Source organism: Canis lupus, chromosome 7 (assembly GCF_003254725.2).
Source record: "Canis lupus dingo isolate Sandy chromosome 7, ASM325472v2, whole genome shotgun sequence".
Lineage (NCBI taxonomy): Eukaryota > Metazoa > Chordata > Mammalia > Carnivora > Canidae > Canis > Canis lupus.
The window spans coordinates 66,709,312-66,733,900 of NC_064249.1; the positions used below are offsets into that span (position 1 = coordinate 66,709,312).

Here is a 24,589-nt window from a genome sequence, read left to right on the forward strand (position 1 = left end):
CAGGAGCTAATCCATTGAGCCATCCAGGAATCCCCAAAGTACAAATTGATTAAAACAAGGGTGCTTGTCTAGATATGCTTAAGGATGTGTATGTGTATATAAATGTGCTGGTGAAAACATTTATCTATTAATATTTCTGTTTTTATGTATTGGGTATACACTATCTTAGGAAGGTTATATAAGAATTAAGTTATAATTGTTGCTTGGAGAGGAGACCCAGAGAGACTCACAGACCCTAGCGAAAGGAAGGCTTATTCTATACCATTTGGTACCTTTTGAATTGTGACCCATTTTTCACATATTGAACTATGCAAAGATTTGTGCTATTCAAAATAAATACTGCTAATAAAACTGGCTTTATAGCGTTTTCACCTTATTAAGGGAATAAAAGGATTTGAAATATTACAACACTGGAAACCTTTTATATTCTGTATTATAAAATAATGCTGTACTTTTTCTTGAATTTAAATGTATGCACTTCCATGATGAAATTTGGCTTTGGGAGTGGACCTAATATAGCTGACTGCGGTCTAAGACTAAATTTCATTTTTTAAAAGAGATTTATATGTTTTCTCTATTATAACTTCCTAATTTCTACATTTTTCCTTTCATTTTCTAGTTTCTACATTAAAGGATCAGTTGGAAGACTTAAAAAAAGTAAATCAGAATTCACAGCTTGCTAATGAGAAACTTGCACAATTACAAAAACAGGTAAGTTTTTGGAATAAGATTTTCTTTAACTATGATTTATTAAAATAAGTTTGTATTTTGGCCAAAAACCTGTTTTCTTGCTCTTTAATTTATTTTTTATTATTATTTTTTTTAAATAGCTAGAAGAAGCCAATGACTTACTTAGGACAGAATCAGACACAGCTGTAAGATTAAGGAAGAGCCACACAGAAATGAGTAAGTCAGTTAGTCAGCTAGAATCTCTGAACAGAGAATTGCAAGAGAGAAACAGAATTTTAGAGAATTCCAAGACACAGATGGACAAGGACTATTACCAGCTGCAGGCTGTATTAGAAGCTGAACGAAGAGACAGAGGTCATGATTCTGAGATGATTGGAGACCTTCAAGGTAATATTTTTTTGTTATTGTGAGTAAAATATATATAACATAAAATTTACTGTTTTAGCCATTTTAAGTGTACAGTTTAATGGCATAAAGTCCAATCACATTTTTGTGTAACCATCACTATCCATGTCCAGAACATTTTTTTATCATCCCACATTAAAACTATACCTAGTAAATAAAAACTCCCATTCTCCATTCCTTCCAGCCCCTTGTAACCACCATTCTACTCTATTAATTTGACTGTCTCATAAAAAAGGATTCATACAATATTTATCCTTTTTTTTTTAAGATTTTATTTATTTATTCATGAGAGACATCGAGAGAGAGAGAGAGAGACAAAGACATAGGCAGAGTGAGAAGCAGGCTCTCCACAAGGAGCCAGACGTGGGACTCCATCCCAGATCCCGAGATCATGCCCTGGGCCAAAGGCAGACAGACGCTCAACCACTGAGCCACCAAGGCATCCCAGTATTTATCCTTTTGTATCTGTGTTATTCCTCTTAGCATAATGTCTTCAAGATTCATCCATGTTGTAGCAGGTATCAGAATTTTCTTCTTTTTTAGATGTGGAGATAAAGGATTCCTCCTGCACCTCCCACCTTTGGTGGGAATGCAAATTGGTGCAGCCACTGTGGAAAACATTATGGAGGTTCCTCAAAAAATTAAACATAGAATTACTAGGGGCACCTGGGTGCTCAGCCAGTTAAGCATCTGCCTCTTGATTTTGGCTCAGGTCATGATCTCAGACTCATAGGACCAAGCCCTGAGTCAAGCACACACTTAGCAGGGAGTCTTCTTGGGATTCTCTTTCTCTATCTCCGCTATCCTTCCCCCTCCCTTTGCCCATCCCCCTCCCCTGTGCTTGCTCACTTGCTCTCTCTCTAAAATAAATAAATCTTAAAAAGAAGAAGAGAAAAAAATAAAATTACTATGTGATCCAATAATTTTACTACTGGGTATTTACCCATAGAATATAAAAACACTAATTTGAAACAGATGTATGTGCCCCTATATTTATTGCAACATTTAGAATAGCCAAGGTATGGAAGTAACTAACCCAAGTGACCCTCCATAGATGAATGGTGTATGTACACACACACACACACACACACACACACACACAGGAATAATTACTCAGCCATAAAAAAGAATGGGATCTTGCTATTCGGGACAAGATGAATAGACCTAGAGAGTATAACACTAATTGAAGTAAGTCAGTCAGAGAAAGACAAATACCATATGATTACATTCATGTGTGGGATTTAAGAAACAAACGAAAAAACCAAAAAGAGACAAAAAATAGGCACTTAAATACAGAGAACAAACTGATGGTTGCCAGGAAGAGATGGGTAATGTAGGTGAGGGGATTAAAAGCACACTTAACCAATGAGCACATTAGTAATGTATAGTGTTGTAGAATCATTGTATTGTATACCTGCCACTATTGTAACACTATAATTATACTTCAGTTTAAAAAATCCAAATTTAAAAAAAATGAATTTTTCTTCCTTTTTAAGGATGAATAATATTCCATTGTGTGTGTATACCAACTTTTGTTTATCACTGGAAGATAGTTTTTAAAAGTTTATTTTTATATATATATATATTTTTTTTAATTTATGATAGTCACAGAGAGAGAGAGAGAGAGAGAGGCAGAGATACAGGCAGAGGGAGAAGCAGGCTCCATGCACCGGGAGCCTGATGTGGGATTCGATCCCGGGTCTCCAGGATCGCGCCCTGGGCCAAAGGCAGGCGCCAAACCGCTGCGCCACCCAGGGATCCCCTAAAAGTTTATTTTTAATTGTGCCTAAAATATTTACCATATTAATCATTTTTAAGTATAAAGTAATATATTTTTAATCATACAGTTCAAATAAAATGATCTTGGGCACCTGCATGACTCAGTCAGTTAAGCCTCTGCCTCTTGATTTTCACTCACGTTACAGTTTCAGGTCATCAGATCAAGTCCTGTGTTGGGCTCTGCACTGGACCTGGAGCCTGCTTGAGATTCTCTCTTTATTTCTGCTCCTTCCCCTCGCGTATGCACACTCTCTCTCTCAGAGAAAAGAAAGAAAGAAAATGACCTTGGTGAAACTGGAAGTGGTTTTTTTCTCTTCCAGAATAATGCCTGTTTTCTATCATGTTGTAATTTCTTCACTCTGACAGGCACCCTTATGAGGTCAGTAATGTGGTATTTCCAATTTTACAGCTGGATTACTGAAAACTTAATTTTAAAACATGCCTAATTCACAAAATACTTGCTCAAAGTAGTACTAATCCAGAGAAAAGATTATCACTATTAAAACCTGGGAATTCTTTGTACATTGTTGGCAGAAATAGAAACTCAATTACAGAAATAGAATCCCATTACAAATAAAGAATTAGGTACGTGGGAAGGTTTGAACTACAGATATCAGCAGTCTTTATGAATCTAAAAGGAAAAAGATTGAATGTAACTAATAGTGAAGGAACAGTTTTGGTAATGGTAATACAAATAATTTGTTTTCAAAAAGATGCCTTCCTTTGCCAGCTTCTCACGTATTTTTCTGTTTTCTATTCCTATTAGCAACAGCATCCATACTACCTAATCAAAACAGATATACAGGGAAGTTGCCAGATCTCTCAGGGGAAAGTTGGGGGAGGGGTAGTCCTTTTAACCTTAGTCACAGGATGGGAACATAGTTTAGGGCCTCATGGGGCTTGATGATTAGCTATAATACTGTGGAGAGAGGTTAGGGTCAGTTTTTGTGACTATGGAAACAGAAATTAGGATCTCCCGTTGGTTTTTAGCTGAGGAGTGTTGTGCAATCTTATTTCTCAGGGAGTAGGCTTAAAATAGATCTGAATATAATCAAGAAAGTAACCTCCTATATACTTTAAAAGCTGCATATTTGACTTCCTTACATTGCTTCTCTAGGCATTTTTTTTTTTTTAAGATTTATTTATTTGTTTGAGAGAGAAACCGTGTAGGGGGAGTGACAGTGAGAGAGTCCCAAGCAGACTCTGTGCGGGTCACAGAGCCCAAGGCAGTCTGGGTCCTAAGACCCTGAGACCATGACCCCCGTGGAAACCAAGATTGGATGTTCAACTGACTGCACCACCCAGGAAGGCACCCCTTTAGGCTGTTTTATGTAAAGCTTATTACCTATGTGAAAGTCATTTCATCTGCCTTCTGTATCTATAAACCAAGAAGATTAGAATAGGTGACTCTTACTTATTATTCCAATTTTAAAATTAAGTCTGTTATCTTCTGGATATGACTGCGCTTTGAAGTGCTTTTACTTTTAAGGAAGAAAACATCATCCATATGTTCATCAATAGTGGTTTTAACTGAATCTGATTTTTAGATATTGGTGAAATTAGGAAAATTTATAGCATGCTTTATTGATGTTTATCCTTTTTCAGTGCTCCCTTTAAGGTTTAGTTTTTAATTGTGCATCAAAACTCATGCATTTAAAAATGCACGCAGCTTATATGAGGTTCAACATGCATACAAAGATGCATCATAGTAAAAAAAGAACTTAGTTTCTACATTAATCTTTTATGGTTCATAAGGAGTTTCAGGGGAGCAGTAGGAGAGACAAGCCAACTCAGCCCGTAGAGCCTATCTTGGGGTTCAGTCTCATGACCCTGAGATCATGATCTGAACCAATACCAAGAGTCTGATACTTAACCAACTGAGCTATCCAAGTGCCCCTAAAACTTCTTCACCTTAATGATCATGCTGAAAAAAGGAAAACAGACTTTTCTTTGGATAACTTTGTGACTTGAACATTCTTCTCACTTGATAGCTCGAATTACATCCTTACAAGAGGAGGTGAAGCATCTCAAACATAATCTTGAAAGAGTGGAGGGAGAAAGGAAAGAAGCTCAGGACTTGCTTAATCACTCGGAAAAGGTAAATGATTTAACATAGTACCAATTATGAGATGTTGTGTACTGGCTATCAAATATTATAATGTGTTTTTATAAAATAGCATTCATTCCTAATGTTTATATACTTGTATTTCTAAAAGTTTTTATGGTTGGTGATTGTTTTGTGGGGGTATATGTGTGTCTTATTTAATACTTATTTTGTCTTTTGTTTGTTTTTAACTTTGAAGGGTACTAGATGTTTGATATTATCTGATCATCACAAATTACTTTAGTTCAGAAATATCTTCTCATGTAGAATTTTTCCCCCACATTTTTATACTTGGGTAAGATGAAGGTGCTGAACCTTATTACTAACCTTATGAGAAAGGAAAACAAAGGACAGATATATGGCAGACCATGTATGCTTTTTCCATTTTATTGTAAAAGCAAAATAGAAAAGAGTATGTGTGTTTGGCTTTTGCATATAGTTTTCTCACCCATCAGAGTTGTCATTGTTATCCTCTGTCCTTACTTTTCTAAGAAAAGGAGTAAGTAGATCTAGAAAAGGAGTAAGTAGTATGCAGATCTAGCTCTCACATTTTTGTTTTCTCCCTGAAATATAGGTTTTCTAGATCCTCAGATAAATGAGAAAATGTACCACTTATCTTGTCCTTTGGACATGTTTTGTGATAATCAGAGTAGTATATCTAAGCCTGATGTAAATGTGGATGTAGGATGAAAGATGCAGGAGTAGAAGATACACCCAAGCAGAAATGGAATACATTTTGGCTTGTCCTTTGCTCAAGGCAGTGTAAATCTAGGTGTAGATTTAATTTAATTGTAATTTAATGTAGATTAATATAGATTTAAATCTAAACTTAAATTTTTTTAAAGTGGCAGCAAAAATTTTTTAATGAACTAAAGAATTGTCCCATTCATTTCTGATCCTAGCAGTGAACCGTCTGAATATAGCTGCCACCACAACCTGGGGGAGGGAGGAGTGATATTTTGCTTTTAATTATATGTGCTTATCATGATTTTTAAAGTAAGACATTATAAATAATATGAAATATACAAGAAAGTATGAAAAAATTATGTTGTACATATAAATATTTAAGTATAGTGTCACATTTCAGGTCTATGTGATTCATATATTATGTCTTATAGAATATTAAGTAATGTAATATTTAATAATGTGTCTTTTGCATAGTGTATTATGGAATTCATTTTCATTTTACAGGAAAAGAATAATTTAGAGATAGATTTAAACTATAAGCTTAAATCATTACAACAACGGCTAGAACAAGAGGTGAATGAACATAAAGTAACCAAAGCTCGTTTAACTGACAAACATCAATCTATTGAAGAAGCAAAGTCTGTTGCAATGTGTGGTAAGTGTCAGTTTTAATATTTTCTACATAATTAGTTTTTAAATAATGCCCACCAAAAAATTGATTTTGTTTAAAATTTCTTTTTATAATGGTATAAATGCTTTAAAATTATAAATTATGATCTAGTAAAAAGATACTTCTCTGTTTTGCTCTTTTGATACCTTCTTTTTTTTAAGATTTATTTATTTATTTTAGAGGGAGGCAGAGGGAGAGAGTCTCAAGCAGACTCCCTGCTGAGTATGGAGCTCCATCTCAAAACCCTGAGATTATGACCTGAACTGAAAGCATGTACCCCATGTACCATGTACCCTAATACCTTCCATTTTTTTCAGTTTCACCTTCTATTTTCCTAACTCTGTTTCCCTCCATTCCCTATAAATCTCAGTGGAATCTTTTTGCTTCCAATTTCTTTAGCCCTTTTTTTTTTTTAATATTTATTTTTTTTATTTTTATTTTTATTTATTTATGATAGTCACAGAGAGAGAGAGAGAGAGAGAGGCAGAGACACAGGCAGAGGGAGAAGCAGGCTCCATGCAGCTGGAGCCCGATGTGGGATTCGATCCCGGGTCTCCAGGATCGCGCCTTGGGCCAAAGGCAGGCACCAAACCGCTGCGCCACCCAGGGATCCCCCTTCGCCACCCAGGGATCCCTCTTTAGCCCTTTATTTTCTTCCTGATCTATTCTGGAACTCATTGTCCGTTGGTTCATCTGCTTTTTTGCTTTCTAGCCTCAATTTTCTAATTCCTTTGTATTTCCACTGTGCTGTATACGCCTCTAAACACAACCTTAGATCAGACCAACCAACTACTTTGTTCATTCAAGTAGTTCTTTAGATGGGGGTTAGCCCATGGCATTAACTCCATCCTCAGTTGAGCTGTCAATTTTTAATATATCACTCACTATCCTTCTCTCAGACTTTTATTTCTGTTCTCAAACTTCCTGTGCCATTTCTTTATTATTCCACTCTTAGGTGAGTTTTTCTCCTATTTCAAAAAGAAATAATGAAAGCATTCTTCTTCTCTTACTTAATATATCCTACTTCTGTACTCCTCTTCCTTGTCTTTCCTCTCCTCTTAGAAGATACTGATCCTCCTTTTGTTCTGGTTAATATGTGTTAGCTGTACTCCGATCTACTCTCTTCTTAACTCTTTCTCTCCTTTATCCTCTGAATCCTTTCTTTTTGTGAACATGTGCAAGTCTCTTCCATTTAAAAAAATAAGTAAATAAAAATAAGGTGGGCACCTGGGTGGCTCAGTCGGTTAAGTGTCTGCCTTGGTCATGATCCCAGGGTCCTGGGATGGAGCCTAATGTCTCCTCAGCGGGTAGTCTGCTTCTTCTCTCCTTCTGCCTCTCTCTCTCCTCTCTCAAATAAATAAATAAAAATCTTTAAAATAAAAGAAAAAGAGATTAACCCTTGCAGTAAATACATGATCCTTACTAATTGCCACTGTTGTTTCATTCCATCCCTATAGAGCCAAACTCTTAGAAAAAGAAATTTTCCTATTTTCACCCTGCACTTCTTTGTAACCTTTTACGATCTGGAAGTATCACCAGTTAAGTGTCCAACTCTTGATTTAGGCTCAGATCATGATCTCAAGGTCCTGAGATTAAGCCCTGCCTTGGGCTCTACACTCAGCAGGGAGTCTGCTAGAGGATTTGTCTTTCTTCCCCCGCTTGCACATTCTCTTTCTCTCTCTCTCAAATAAATAAATAAATAGAAAGCAAGCAAGCTTTCAATAAATGAGAAATATTATTATGGTTAAAGGTGATGATATTCAACATCCAGGAACCAAAGCTAGAAGTCTGGGAATCACTCAGCATTTCTGCTTCCAAGTGATATATACAATATATTCCTCCTTTCCTTTTCTCTTAGTTCATGGTGACATTATCACTTTGTTTGATCTGTTGCAATAGACTTTTAATTATTACTGTGCCGGGAATTGTTCTACTCATCAATCTTTTGTTCTCACTTATGCCAAAGTGATCTTTTTGAAATTTAAATCTTGCTTTGCTAGTTGTTCCTAAAATCCTTTTGTCTTTTCATTGTTTGCAAGATACAGGTCAAACTCCTCATGACATAAAGAATCTTTGAGTTGGCACTTACCTGTCATTATAGTCTTACTGCTTTGGACTTTCTTATGTTATCTCATGCTTTAGCCATATTACACTACTTTTATTTCTTTCACATATGTTAATTGTTGACTATCTACTATAGGCCAAGCACACCTGGGAATATATAGCACAAAATAAGACTTACAAGAACTCTACCTCTTAGAGATTATATTCTTATGGTGTAGATAAACAAAAAAAGCAAATAAATGAAAATAGTATGAAGAAAATACAATGTGCTAGTTTCTAGGAATTGGTGTGTTATATAGGGTTCTAAGGAAAGGTCTCTCTGAACTAATAATATTTGAGCCAAAATGAACCATCCATTTAAAGAACAGGAAGAAGTATGGTCCAGGCAGAAAAGATGGTAAGTTCAATACCCTTATTCTAAGAATAGTGGATAGCCATTGTAGTATTTTGAGCTGTGCTGGAATGTGTAATTTATGTTTTTAAAAGACCATTCCTACTGCTGTATGGAGAATGCTTTTGAAAGAGGGAACAGTTTAAAAAGGGAGATCAACTAGAAGGCTCTAGTCTGTAGGCATTTGTGGTAGTAGAGCTAGAAAAAAATGGAAATATAGAAGACAAGAGTTAGTGATGAATTGGATGAAAAGAAGGAATCAAGAAAGACTTAGGCTTTTTAATTTTAACAGTTGAACATATGTTAATATGTTTTGACACTGAGATAGGAGCGATTTGGGAGGGGAGGGAAATCAAGTTGTCTTAGATATGTTAGCTTTGAAAAGTGTATTAGATATCTAGGTGGAGGGGCAGTCTGGGTGACTCAGTGGTTTACTGCCGCCTTCAGCCCAGGGCCTAATCCTGAACTCCCTGCATGGCGCCTGCTTTTCCCTCTGCCTGTGTCTCTGCCTCTCTCTGTGTGTGTGTCTCTCATGAATAAATAAGTAAAATCTTAAAAAAAAAAAAAAAGATATCTAGGTGGAGATGCCAAATAGTCAATTGTTATATAAGTCTGGAGCTCAGAGGATAGGTATCAATTCAGGAGTCCTACACGTAGAGCTATATGCAGAACCTGATGAGATCAGCTAAGAGAAGAAAAAAGGCAGAATAGAAAAGGAATCGTAAGGAGCCCTTATGTAGTCTGACATTTGAAGGTCAGGTAGAAGAGGAAAAACCAACAAAGGAAACCAAGAAAGAGCAGCCAGAGGAGTCATAGGAATGCCAAGAGAGTATGGTATTAGAACTCAAAGAATATTGAAAAAAAATGAGGAAATTATTTAATATATTGAACTTTGTTAAGATCAATAAAGATAAAGACATGAACACTGTCCTCTGAATTTTACAGGATAGACGTCATTGGTTACCACACAAAGCAGTTTGAGTGGAATGGTGGAGATAGAAGCCAAATTGAAAAGTCATAAAATGAATAGTAGAAGAGGCACTAGAGACAGTAAATATAGGCAGCTCTTTTAAAAATTTGTGAACAGAGATTGATGGTAGCTGAGAAGGGATGTGAGATCAGTAGAGGATATTTTAGGAGAGGAGATAATAAAATAGATTGTGATGATGATGGGAATGATTCATTTGAGAGCAGGAAACTGTTGAGGCAGGAAAGAGATGAAATAATTGAAGGAACAAAGTCCAGAACAGAAGTGGATAGATTTGTGTTTTGATTATAGAGACGGGAGTTAAGACATGATGATTATTGGTGTGGCTAAGTTCATAGGTTTGGGGGGAAGGATGAGGAAATTTTATTCTAATGGTTTCTATTTTGTCACTTAGAGAATAATCTCTGAGAATGGAAAAACCAACTTACTAAGTTTGGATCATTTGGTGCAAGCAACTTAACTAGTTGCAGGACCTTGAGAAAATTAACCTCTTAGAACCTTAATTACCATATCTCAAAAAAGGAGCCTCACTGTAGACTAGTATCTTCTGGTAATGATTAAAGTAGGTATTATATCACCATGGAATTTTGTTTATCTAGTTTCATATATTAGAATTCCCATCAGCCTTAAGTCCACTGTTCTGGAACAATGTAAGTTATAGGTTAATAACCAAAGCCTTATCTTTCTGCTTTTATCTGAAATACTCCCATTTTTCTTATTAGTTACTTCACTTTTTTCCATCTATATTTTTACTTTCTAGTCTGAAAATGGCACTGAATAATCTCTCATATAATTGGGCATGGATTGGATTTAGAAGGTTTTATAACTCCCTTTATAGATCTTACTCTACAAATAATTCAGATTACATTAGGACTTCTATAGTGAATAGCTCTATTAGAATCCCAGGATAAAAACCGTGGGGATTTTTGGCACCAATTTGTCTTACACAGTCCATAAAATTGAAAGTATGTATGTTTGTAACTTTTTTGTTTCACAGAAATGGAAAAAAAGCTGAAGGAAGAGAGAGAAGCTCGAGAGAAGGCTGAAAATAGAGTTGTTCAGATTGAGAAACAGTGTTCAATGCTGGATGTTGATCTGAAACAATCTCAGCAGAAGCTCGAACATTTGACTGAGAATAAAGAAAGGATGGAGGATGAAGTAAGAAAAATATACTGGTTTTGTTCATCTTATAAAAGAGAAACATAAGTTAGGACCAAAGTCATATCTGTAATTTAAACAACATGGAGGAGATTTGAATAAAATAGCCTGTTTGTGTTTACCTCTGTAAGGTCATCACTATATCCTTACCTTCTAGAATTTTCATGTATAAATTTTTATTGAATATTCATACCACATGGTCTATACCATTTTGCACTATGACAGTACGACTCTGTAAAAGTGTCATAGCTTGTCCCCTGAAGAATCTGACCATCTGCCTTTTTTTTTTTTTTTTTAGATTTATTCATGAGAGACAGAGAAAGAGGCAGAGATATAGGCAGAGGCAGAGGGAGAAGGAGGCTCCCTGTGGGAAGCCCGATGTGGGACCTGGGATCACAACCTGAGCCAAGGCACTCACCCAGGTGCCCCTGACCATCTGCTTTTTAAGAAAAACAAACCTTTATTGTAAATTTATCTTATAATCCCAAAGAGGAGCAGTTGCTCCCAGATTTTGTTAAACCACAGTCTTGACTGATTTAGATTGATAGAAAACACAGGGTGCACATTTAGAAAGCAATAAATAAAAAGAAAATGACATTATACCCTTGTGGTTATTATATATATTTTAGAAATCACTTATAAGATTGAAAGTAATCAATTTACTGTATAAGTTAGAGAAGGGAGAAAGAAAAGACCAGAATAATCAGGAAGACTTCTTAAAGGAGGGAGGAGATATTACCATTATCTAAAGATTGAGTAAGACCTCAAAAGTTAATAGTTTGAGAGTCAGAAGCCAGCATTGGTAAAGGGAACATTATCAGTGATGATGATAATAAAAAAGTGATTAAGGAGTGAAGATAGGTAAGTGAAGGACAAAAAAGGACTTGATATAACCAGAGAAGAAAAAACATATTTAGTAGTCATGGGAAACTTGGGGACCAAAGTATTGAAAATTAAAATGGGAGGCTATAGGTGAAATTACTCTTTTAGAAAATAAAATTATTCTGGTAGTGTCCTATAGAATGAGCTAGAAAGGAGAGATTAAAGGAGAGCCCACATGCAAGAAGAAGGTATGTTGAAAATTTAAAAGATAATATTCAGTCATTTCAAATGACTTGGCTTGGGTCATGATCTTGGGGTCCTGGGATCAAGCCCACATTGGATTCCCTGCTCAGGGAGGAGTCAGCTTCTCCCTCTCCCTCTGCCCCCCCACCCCTCCATCCCCCCCGTGCTCGCTCTCTTGCGTGCTCTCTCTCTCTCTCAAATAAATAATCTTTTTTTTTTTTAAAAAAAGGTATGTTCTTGACTTCTATGGAACTTTCAGCCCAGAGAGAAAGACAGATATTACAAGCTTAATTACAAGCATGACTTGTATTTAAAGAGGAAATACTGTACACTGTGGGAGTGTTATGACTAATCACATGGCCAGGGATGGGGGTGGAGCAGTAAGGAAGGCCTCACTAAACTTTAGAGGATTGTAGACCAGAACACAAATAATTATGAATGAAAAGGTAAATTTAAATACTGCTTAGGAATGTCCCTCTAAAAGTAGCTTTTTTTATAGCCACCTTCATGTTGGTGCAGAAACCAGATTGTTTTCCCCAAGATCTCATATCTGAAATTTGGGGGTTAATTTGATTTATTTATTTATTTATTTATTTTTGGTTAATTTGATTTAATAGTAAATGCTAGTAATAAATAATGTTGCAACAATGGAGACTCTTTAGAATACTAATATTCTCTGTATAACGCAGTGTAATGCACTTGAGATTTGGTTAGTATTCTTTCAAATAATATTTAATAAATTATTAGCGAGATTTAAAGGGGTGGCTCAGTCTGCTAAGTGCTAACTCTTGATTTCAGATCAAGATCTCAGGGTGTTAAGGTCAAGCCCCCAAGTTGGGCTCCATGCTGGATGTGGAGCATGCTTAAGATTCTCCCTCTGCCGCCCCCACTCCCAACACTCTCTCTCTCAAATGAATAAGTAAATCTCTTAATAAATAAATAGTGATATTTAAGATCCCAATTATTTTTCTCATTTATAGGTTAAGAATCTATCCCTGCAGCTGGAGCAGGAATCAAATAAGCGACTGTTGTTACAGAATGAATTGAAGACTCAAGCATTTGAAGCAGACAATTTAAAAGGTCTAGAAAAGCAGATGAAACAGGAAATAAATACTTTATTGGAAGCAAAGAGATTATTAGAATTTGAATTAGCTCAGCTTACAAAGTAAGTCTCAAAAATAACATTTTTGTTTCTTTTTTGTGTTCAGCATTGCTTATATTTGATATTTTATGTGTGTAGAAATAATGTATTTGGAGTTTGTGAAACAAAGACTTTAGAAAAATGCATTTAGATTTGAAAGAATTTACTTGCAAAGGTTTGCAAGGGATCCTTAATAAATAATAGAGATTTTTTTTTAAAGGAAAAGAGAGATTATCAAGGCTACTGACTTTACTGTAAAACTGAAAGCTAGAGTTTTCTGATGTGATTTTCATACCCACAAGTCGTGTTTCTTCACACTAGAATTACAAAAATCAGGGATAGGATCAGTACCTTATGGGAAATGTTCAGTGTTTCTTTATTTTAGAAATTAGAATTAGGCATAATGACCTTGTGTTTGTTTTGTTTTGTTCCTTTGGTTCACATCTCAGAATGTAAAGTACCTTTTTTCTTCTTCTCTGCTCTGAGAGGTGATATGTTCACTTACTTGAAATGGAGACAAATGAGGTGTCATTATTGCTTTCAGAATTTGTATAAAGATATGCTTCAGAAATTTAATGTCAAAGATGAGTATATCTTCTGCCAACTCATGTGTTTTTATTTCTTCTGGATTTATATTCTATCTTCATTTGCCAGCTTCATTTACAACTTAGTAATTCTTGAAAAAAAGTGTCAGTTTTTGTTCTGTTGGATTTATATTAGCAAAATTCTTTTCCCTCTCTTAGAGCCATCATTTTCACATAATATGGTTTATAGTTTTCTTCTCCTAAAATAACTTTCACTCGGCATTCAGTGAACATTTATTATGTCCTTTTATCAACCATATGCCTTGGTAGATGCTGAAAATACAAAGCTATTACTGTCTAACATGAAAATCTAGCAGATGCAGAAGGAACTGTTTATCCTTGAAAATCTGTGTTTGTGGATTGCATTGTGTTTCTGTTTTATCTGTTTCTATGTGAATTGTGTTTGTGTGTGTATTATATATATGTAGGTGTGTCTGTGTTCCTCCTCCTCTATCCATTATTGTTCTTGCCTTTTGTTTCTTACCTGATTTTTCATTTCCAACCCCACCCCCATGCTTTATTGGCCATGATGTATAGTATTTTATGTATATATAATGTATAGCATGTATGTTATTATTAATATTTATTAAATATTTTCATATCCCCTTTTAATTGCTTACTTTACTACATAAGACATTTAAAATGTATCCCTAAGAATGTTTTCTCTATTAAAATTCACCAAAAAAAAAAAAAACATTTTTATTTTTGCAACTTGGATTAATCCACAGTTAATATTCTCCTGAAAGTCACCTTCAGTAGAAGACAGTTCCCTCTACTTTGCACAGTATCATTTTATAAGGAGCAAAATGGAACCAGACAGCCTGTCCTGATCAGATATAATAAAAGTCATACTGTATAATGAAGTATGGTTTTTAAAAATAATTCATTTTAGTAAACCTTTTTATTTTTAGCAAGTTTAATAAATAAAGAATAATATAAAGCCTAGTGTAACTAGCATTCATTTACTATTTTCTCTTTGACCTGAAGACAGTATAGAGGAAATGAAGGACAGATGCGGGAGCTACAAGATCAGCTTGAAGCTGAGCAGTATTTCTCGGTAAGAATCATTTTTAACACCTGGCTTAAAACAAGGTATTAAGATTTTAACATGAACTGTGACTTTTTTTCAAATGATCATGAACTGATTTTCTCCCCCTTTTCATATCCCCATCTCTCCATTTCATTTCTAAATCTGAGTTCATGGTCTGTGTAAGTTGTAAAGAAATGACCATTTTTGTGGAACATTTCTAGAATTGCCATCAAACTAAAACTGTATGTAAGATTTTGTTAAGGGTTTTGTTTGCCTGATAGCAAGCTTGGATGGTTGGAGTTATCAATATTTTCATGTGTGGTTCATGTATGCACATTACATTTGTAGGTATAACTGCATACAGTTATAGGTATAATTAATGCTCAAAAGCTTTGGTCTAGTTTTACCTCTTTGTATGCACTTTATGCATCTATTTTGCTCTTTTCTCCATAGAAGTCATTCTAATTCTTACTGGCTACAGGCCAGGTTATTTCACTACTACTATTAACATTTATAGCCAGTGTTTTGAGATTTTTATTGAAGCCTCTGCATTTTTTGTTTCTTTTGGTTACCAAGTTTATACTCCACCATTTCAACTTAACATTTCTAGCTTCTCCATTACTATTAACACTGGCAGCCACTTTTCCTACAGGTCTTAGTGCATTAAATGAGTGAGTTTGAGTTGTGCTGGTGAACATGTCCTAGAAACCAAGTAAACAATATTAGAAATAATGATTTCCTTAATAAAGAATCTGAACACTAGTAGAGCTCTATAGAACTTTCACATGTTCAGAGCTTCGTGCTGTACTCTGCTCATCTCCTAATAAACATGGTGACTTTCTTTCTATCTTTTGCCTATTTCCTTCTTGGTTTGATAGACTATCACTGAAATATGTTTTTAACTTTAAAAAAAATCAGTATTGTTGAAAAATCTTTCTCTGGGTAGAGATTAACCTTAATTGTTCAAAGTGTGTAGTACTGACTTCTGCAAAGTGGGCTATAATATAGCCTATAATCCACACTTTCTTGTCTATACTTTCACAGAGTAATCATCTAGTACTTCCTTTATTTATATTCCTATTGAAATATATGTGTTTGTCCCCTAGAGAAGTGCTACTTCTTAGAGGGATAAGTAAGTTTACAGTGTAAAAGTAATTCTCCATAGCTATTTGCTAGACTTCACTAATTTTTCCCCTTATCTTTTATACCAAAAAGTATAGTTTATTTTTTTTCAAAAAAGGATAGTTTAAAAAAATGTGAAATGAAATTTACTCTGTAAAAAAAAAAAAAAAATTTACTCTGTAACCACAGCACCCTAACACAATATGGGTTTAATCCTTACTTGTATCTGTTAAACATCTGTTGATGGAGTTGCCAAAAGCCAAATGAATTTTGTAAGAACCATTTTTCTATAGTAAGTATATATTATTTCTGTGTTAACAGAATGTTTGATAAATCTTGTTTGTTATTTCATTCATGTCATTCAGCCACCCACTTAATCCCCCTCACTCAAAAAGGGAAGTGATTTTTTCTAACATTACTCACTTCAAGAATTGATCTTTTAAATGAATAGTTCTTGCTCAGTTTCTTTATACTGTTTTCCCAAATCAATATAATATTTAATGTACTTGAGATATAATTTCTATATAATTTCTTATAACCATTTTAAGTGTATGTGTTGATAAGTTTAGGCAAATGTGTATACTGTGTGACCACTACAACAATCAACATATAAAACCTTTCCTTCACCATAAATTCCCAGTGGCCCTTTGCAGTCCATCTTCCCCACTTACCTCTATTTGTAGGTAACCACTGATTTTGTTTTCTGTCACTATTAATTATTTTCACCTGTTCCAGAATTGCATGTATGTGGAATCATACAGTATACGCTCTTTAGCATCTGTTTTTTTTTTTCCACTCAGCAAAATATTTTTTAGGTGTATCATGTTGTTTGTATAAGTAGTTCATTCCTTTTTATTGCTCAGTATGAATATTCCACAGTTTTTAAAATTCATCTGTTGATGAACCTCTGGTTGTCTACAGTTTGTAATAAAGTGCTAATGAAAATTCATGTATAAGATTTTGTGTGGATATATGCTTTCATTTGTCATGGGTAAACACTTGGGAGTAGAATTGTTGGACTATATGTTAATTGTTTATAAGAAACTACCAAATTTTTTAAACACATTTCTTGTAATCACTTGTTTTGCAGACACTTTATAAAACCCAGGTAAAGGAACTTAAGGAAGAAATTGAAGAAAAAAACAGAGAAAATTTAAAGAAAATACAAGAGCTACAAAATGAAAAGTATGTCCATTTTTCTTTAGCATAAGAATCACTATTACATCAAAGCATTCTTTAAGTTTAAGATAGAGAGTAGATGTGCCATTATTCTGATGAGAATGGTATAACAAATCTTATTAGGCTAATTTAGAACAAATCAAATTAAATTTAGAGTAAAATTTCTCTTTATGGTGAAAAAATAATACATTAACACTATGGTTATTGTACAGAGATTCACTAAACTGACAGTAAGTTGTTTTCAAGGGTCTTTCAATCTTTAAACATCTACTTGTATATAAATAGTTCATGCTGTATTTACAAGTCATTATTTTTTGCTAGGTAAAGGTATTTAAGATCTCCCTCTTAGTTTAAGGCAGGTTAAATTCCATTGCATGTGTAAATCCCAGGGCCTTAGAAGGAGAAAATCTAAAGCTATTTTAAGTATAACAACTTCTCATAGCTAAGTGGAACACACACTAGAACTAGTTTTCTGACATTTTTATATTTTCTTTCCATATACAAATTTTTAAAATTTAACCATTTTATTGCTGAAACAAAGAAACACATTAAATATTAAAATGTGCAGTTTTATGAATTAGATGACAAATATTATTATAATTACTACCCATGAAAGAGACAAAACCTTGCTATTTACTTTAGAAGTCCACTGTATTCCCCCTCCTGATTATGCCTTCTTCCCTCTCTACCACTAAAATAATCACTATCCTGACATTATTTGTCAGAGGAATGAGATCATTCCTATATAGTTTTCTTCAGTTGTACTAATTTAATTTATTCCATTTCCACAGTTACTTGAACATTTTTGTCTTTCTGTGTTTCCGATAAATCAGTGGTTAAATCTAGAACTGTGCTGTCCAGTATGGTAACCCAGAACTTAAGACTATGGTAACCCCTAGTCTTATGTAGCCATTTAAATTTAAATTTAAACTTTAACTTATTTAAATGAAGTATAAAATTTAGTTTTTCAGGTGTACTAGCCACATTTCAGGTGCTCAACAGTCACATGTAGCTAATGTCTACTATATTCAATAGCACAGGTATAGAGAACATTTCTATCCTCATAGAAAGCTTTATTGGACATCCCTATTTGGGAATCTTAGTCATATTCAAATCTGATTTATAGAGAGGTGAAGACTACTTCATATATAACCTTATAAAATAATGTGGTTGCCTCTTTGTGTTGTTAGCAAACATGGACACTCAATGTTTAGATCTTTAATTTATTTAGTGGAGTCTAAGGAGCATAGGTACATTTCCTGGCTAGTCTCTGTGACAGTGATAGAATCCTATTATAGTCTATTGCCTATCGTTTATATGGTGTCTGCAATGTAATATGCAAATGTTGTGTGCATTTACTGTGAAGAGGACACCCAATCTACTACATGGTATATTATTTCATAGGGTTGTTAAATTTGCCTTTGTTTGATCTATTTGAAAGAACATATTGATCACCACTAGTGTGTGTGTTTTATTATTAATAAGTTATGGTTCTTACCCTCAAGTACTGTAGAATCTAGTCATGAGACAGCTATAATTAAGGTAGGTATCTATGACAAAGTGCTAGGGATTGACAAGGTGATGTCTCAGAAAGCTTCACTCTTTAGAGTGAAGAATGGATTGGAGGCAAAACAGGTGGATACAGGAAGTGGAATTATGTAGCCTTTGGAAAATCTAGATGTAAAATTGTAGTGGAAGTTGACAGTAAAAGGAGAGGCAAGTACATGGGGGAAATAAAAGGAAGTTAGAAGCAATTGGACTTGTAGATTTGGGAGTGTGGCATAAAAGTTGGGAAAAATTCAGGTAGGTTCTCAAGTTTCTGACATTGGGTTGATGGTAGCGTACTGGTCCCTGAGTTATGGAATGCCAAGTCTGTGAAATGAGGGGAGACAAGGTATTTCCATTTCAGATCTATTGAGTTTGAGGTGCCTATGGGATGTCCAAAAAAATGATTTTGAAATTGCTTCAGAGCTGAGAGAAAAGATAAGGACTTGAAGCTGACTTGACAGTCACTGTATATTGAAACAGATTGGAAGACATGAGATTTGTTAAGGTGATTGTGTATATCAACGTTTATAAACTCATGAACCTATAGTACCATACGTGTAACTGATTTGAAGCTAGTTGGGTATATTCGTTGTGTAAATTGTGAGTATTATAACAAACTAAGGAGTTTATCTCAGTTCTAACCACTTGCTGCCACATGGTAACACTGATCCAGTATTTCAAGATCTGGTTTTTCAAGAGAAGCCAGAAATCTGAATTTTTACGTAAAATGGCTCAAATTTATTTTAATTCTGTATCTGGAGAGAAATAGAGGAACACTTATGTGGACTCATTTGACCCTCTCAGGTAGTAAGTTATAACTCCTAGTGTAAGATGAGAAGACATAAAGGCTGGCTGGCGATGGACTCCTAGTGCCTATACTTTTAAAGGACAGAGAAAGGGAAAGTAAAAATCACCAAGTAATAGAAGGAGAAAAGCAGAGTAAGATTACACAAGATAGGGGAATAGAATACTTCAAAGAAGACAAAGTGATTTAAAGTACCAAGTACTCAGAAAGGTCAAGTAAAAAATAAATTGTCCATTATATTTAAGGTTGTTAAGTTATCTTCTTGAGAACAGTTCCTAAATAGTAATGAGAATGGATACTAAAGTGGCTTGAGACATGAATGGTAAGGGTAGAAGTGGAGACAGAATGTAGACTGTAGCCACATTTACCTCCTTACAGTTCAACAAACTAGTCAGTTACTCTCCTGCCTCAGAGCTTCTAGACTTGCTCTCCCCTCCACCTGGAACATTTTCCTCTGAGTATCCACATGGTGTGCTCCTTCACCCCCTTCAGGTCTAGGTCTAAATGTCATCTCAGAGGGGGCTTCTATGAATATCCTTAAAATTGTACAAACATTTCCCACCCCATTTCCTTGTTGCCCAGCTCAGTACTTCCTTACCTGTTGTATTTTTCTCTGTAGCACTTATCCCGTGCTAATATAATATAGAATTTGCTAACTTATTTTACTTACTATTTTTCTCTTTCTGCTAGAACTTAAACCCAGTGAAGGAAGGAATTTTCAAATGTTCTGTCCTTAACTCTGATTCACTGCTATTTGTATAGCACCTGGAATTGTACTTAGAATATAGTAGATGGTCAGTAAACATTTGTTAAATTAAAAAAATTCAAGAAATGTAGTTGTTGAGGCAAAGAGAGCAGTAGCTGGAGAAGGTGAAACAGAGCTATTTCTTTTTAAAGATAACAAATTGGAGCATATTTAAATGAGACATGGAAAGAAAAGGAAATCAGAATGGGAAAAGTTGCAAACATCTATACATTTATTGAAATGAATGTGAGCACTTTCTATGGGCTGGAGACTTCTGGGCATTTGGGATATAGCAGTGAACAAGAACAAAGCTCTTGATAATCTTATAAGCCAGAAGAAAAAGGAGTTAATAAACTGATATCATTGAGGAGGTAAGGAGAATAAAGGTGACAGATTGGCATTAGGCATCAGTAAAGACAGGTCTTTTATTTATGGAGAGTCGTGAAGGAAGTCTGGATGGTTATAGTTGCAGACATTTTACCCTGAACCGTCTCATTGTTTCTTGCTTTCTCTTGCACAGTTGCATAACCAGGGATAGAACTGTAATTTGGGATAAATAGGTTTTCTGGCATTTTAATATATAACTTAGATACTTTTATCTGAATTTGATACAAAGCAGTAAGCCCAGGTAAGAATATGTTATAAGAAAAAAAAAAAAAAAGAATATGTTATCAGTCTGAAGCCTTATATTATAATAGCTCAGAACCACGCCCCTCCCTCCCAGGATCATAGACTTACCATTGGCAGTACTCCTGTCCTTTCCAAATGTACTAACTTCCCTACACTTTGAGACAGCTATTTTGTATCTTCTCCTTTCTCCTCAGATCTTCAACAATCTGTCCTCATCCTCACATGCAAATGGCCTTGCTTCCTAGATGTCAGAGAACCTCTACTCTGTCCCAGCTTCACAGCTACTAACCTATTTGCCTCTGTACCTATAAATCCTGCCTGCCTTCTGATTGATATAAATGGACAAAATGTGCTTTTAACTAAAGGCAGCCCCTCAATCCCATCCCTTCTGTTTACTTAAGAATATGATTCCAGGAATCCTTACCTTTTTTAGGAAATTTTTTTCCTTTGTATGGTCATTCTCATTAGTATTTAAACATAACAGGTAAATATTTCTGTAAAAAATAACCATCTTTTAAATGCATATTTGCTTCCAGCTATACAGTCTTATTTTTCTGCTTCCTTTTTTTTTTTTTTCTTTTTTTTAAATTTATTTATGATAGTCACAGAGAGAGAGAGAGAGGCAGACACACAGGCAGAGGGAGAAGCAGGCTCCATGCACCGGGAGCCCGATGCGGGACGCGATCCCGGGTCCCCAGGATCGCGCCCTGGGCGAAAGGCAGGCGCCAAACCGCAGCGCCACCCAGGGATCCCTTTCTGCTTCCTTTTATAACAAACTTTTTTTTTTTTAACTTTAAATTCAGTTAACATATAATGTATTATCAGTTTCAGAGGTAGAGGTCAGTGATTCATCAGACTTATATAATACCCAGTGCTTGTTACATCACGTGCCCTCCTTAATGTCCATCACCCAGTTACCCCATCCCCGCACCCCTTTGTAGCAAACTTTCTTGAAAAGCAACATACCATTTATCTTCAGGTCTTTTTTTCCCTTTCTGTCTCTATCTCATTCCAGTCAGACTTCTGCATTCATCACACTACCAAAGTAACCCTACTCTAGGTCACTGATGACTTCCTAATAGTTAAAGACAATACTCAGTTCTCAGTCCTTATCTTATTTAACAATGGCAGTTGACATATTTGATTACTCTCGCTTGACACAATTTCTTCATTTGGCTTCTGTGACACCATGTGGTATTTTTTCCGTATTGAATTGGCTGCTCTTAACCTTCTTTGCTCCTTTGTCCCTTCCCCTCTCTGAGACCTTTAAAATTTGGAGGGCCCAAGGGATCACTCTTTCCTTGTTCTCATCCAGCTTCATAGCTTTAAATAGCATCAGTGTACAAGCATGCTCTCTCCTGAATTCCAGGCTTGTATGTCCAGCCGTCTGTTTGACTCTACTTGAGTGTTTAATAAGCATCTCATTTTTAACATGTCCAGAAAAAATTCCTGATTCCCTTACTTTGCCAAACTGCTCCTCCCTGTTTTTCCCATTTCAGTATTAGCAAGTCTATTATTTCCAGTTATTTAAACAGAAAACCTTGCAATTATCTTAGACTCTTCTCTTTTTTCCTAATACTTTATATGCAATCTATTAATAAATCTTCCTAGCTATAATTTAAAAAGTGATATATATATCCACAAGTTCTTACTTGTACCATTTCCCAGCTTGATCCAAACTGCCACCATCTCCAATTTTGATACCATCTCCAATTTTGATACTATAATTAGCTTCCCAGCTGATATCTTTGCTTTTGCCATTGTCCCCCTATTGTCTGATCTTAATAATCTAGCCAGAATAATCTTTTTAAAACAGAATACTCAAGAGTAAAAGCCAAAGTTCCCTATACTGTCTTAGAAAGTCTTACAAGGTCTGTTCTCTCTTCCCACTTCTCTTAATACAGTTCTCACAACTTTCCTTCATCTCTCACTTCACTCACATTAGCTTCTTTCAGACCAGGCTTAGGGCATTTGTTGTTAGATGTTTCTTCCATTGTAACACTATATTTTTAGATACTTGCATAGCTCACTCTCTTACTTCCTTCATAGTTCTTCTCACATGTCTTAGCAGAGAGGCCTCCTTGATCACCCTGCATAAAATACCACATTCACAGCCTCTTCCACCTTTTTTGTTTTATTGTGTTCTCTGTAGCATACTATTTATTACTTGTTCATTTTTTTAATTGCCTATTTCACCCCACTAATATATACTTCCTCAGAGTAGAGGCTTTGTACTATATTTCTTAATTTAGACAACCATGTTTGGCACATAGTAACCATTTAGGTAAATGTTTGTTGGACAAATGAATGAATGCTCTTTTTTTTTTTTTTTTTTTAATAGATAGTATGTCTCCCTCCTTAGGTTTGAAACAGAAAATTTCATTTGTCTTATTCCCTTAGTAAAAAAATAGATGGCAGTCATTTTTTCATCAAACACTTATTGAGCACCTACCATATGTAGGGGGGATACAGTATGACCGAGATACCTTATCAAACAGAAGTTCTTTAGGAAGAGCAAGCAAGCTGGAATAATCTGGTCCTGGTCTGAATGTCAATTCTGAAAAGCTTTAAAGTATAATTCCCAAGGAGCATTCCTAGAATAGTTTATAGTGGTTTACAAATCTATTTATAAGTCTTCATAATCTCAATAAATTTCAGAACTGAAAGGGACCTCAAAAATCATTTAGTTTAACTCTCATTTTACAGATTTGATTAAATTGAGCTCCAGGAAATGTAAAAATTTGCCCAATTTTCTTACCCAATTAGTTAGTGATAGAACAGGGATAAGGTCAAGCAAGGTCTGGCCTCCTGGTTTACAAACCTATTATTTTTCTTCTGTCCCATGCTAACCTCCATTCTAAATCCACAACAAGTTCCTTTTCAAAAGTAGGCTGCTTATCATTGCTTTCCCACCTTTTCTTAGTTAAGTACAACAGCAGGTACAGGATTAAAGAGTTCTTTACTTTTATAGTTTTTCAAAATGTGAGAGGTTAAGTTTATTACTTTTATAGAATGTTTGCAGTAGATTCAAATAATGTATTTTAAGCAATAAAATGCTTAATTCTTAATGTTTAAATATAGTTGCCTTCTTTTAAGAGCGTATTGTTAAGTTGGAAGAATAACTGAATTTCTTTGTATCTGTTTCTCTTATAAATCTATTACAGAGAAACTCTTGCTACTCAGTTGGATCTGGCAGAAACAAAAGCTGAGTCTGAGCAGTTGGCTCGAGGGCTTCTGGAAGAACAGTATTTTGAATTAACCCAAGAAAGCAAGAAAGCTGCTTCCAGAAATAGGCAAGAGATTACAGATAAAGATCACACTGTTAGTCGGGTAAGTGTGATTGTCAGGTAAGTTTTATGACTGAAATTTACCTAAATAAAAATAGGTCACATCTTTAAGTGTTAGGGTATGTGTGCATATGTATTTACTTTGACTTTACTTATACACAGTAGTCAGTCTGTACTTTTGTATAAAGCAGTTTACATAATCCAAAACCATTGTTAATGACTGAAATTCTTATTCAGTATAATGTGTTTTTTCTCTTTCTGGCTATAGATCTTAATATATTATATCTGAAGAAATGCTTAGGTCAAATTCATTTGTTGTATTCTCTTAATATATTGCAACTGATTTTGTGGCCAGAATTCTGTAAAACACAGAGAAACTTTTGGGATGAGAAATTCTTTATGGATATCTACAAATTAATTCTAGGAACCAGTCCTGAAATTATACTATTGTCTACATAGATCATAGGGATTGAAAGGGGAGTTAGATTTTTCTTCTTTTGAAGAAATCCTAGCTTTA

General features: G+C 34.9%; 1 protein-coding gene across 3 annotated transcripts in view; it reads left to right on the forward strand.

Moving 5' to 3' along the window:
• ROCK1 (Rho associated coiled-coil containing protein kinase 1) overlaps positions 1-24,589 on the forward strand; it is a 138,320-nt gene that overhangs the window by 92,286 nt on the left and 21,445 nt on the right. For all 3 annotated transcript variants that reach the window (XM_025429354.3, XM_025429355.3, XM_025429356.3), the window contains exons 15-23: positions 620-711; positions 831-1,077; positions 4,866-4,972; positions 6,170-6,320; positions 10,776-10,936; positions 12,982-13,166; positions 14,714-14,783; positions 16,969-17,063; positions 23,950-24,115. In XM_025429354.3, coding sequence (XP_025285139.1) covers positions 620-711; positions 831-1,077; positions 4,866-4,972; positions 6,170-6,320; positions 10,776-10,936; positions 12,982-13,166; positions 14,714-14,783; positions 16,969-17,063; positions 23,950-24,115 — 1,274 coding nt within the window. The remainder of the gene's footprint in view (positions 1-619; positions 712-830; positions 1,078-4,865; positions 4,973-6,169; positions 6,321-10,775; positions 10,937-12,981; positions 13,167-14,713; positions 14,784-16,968; positions 17,064-23,949; positions 24,116-24,589) is intronic.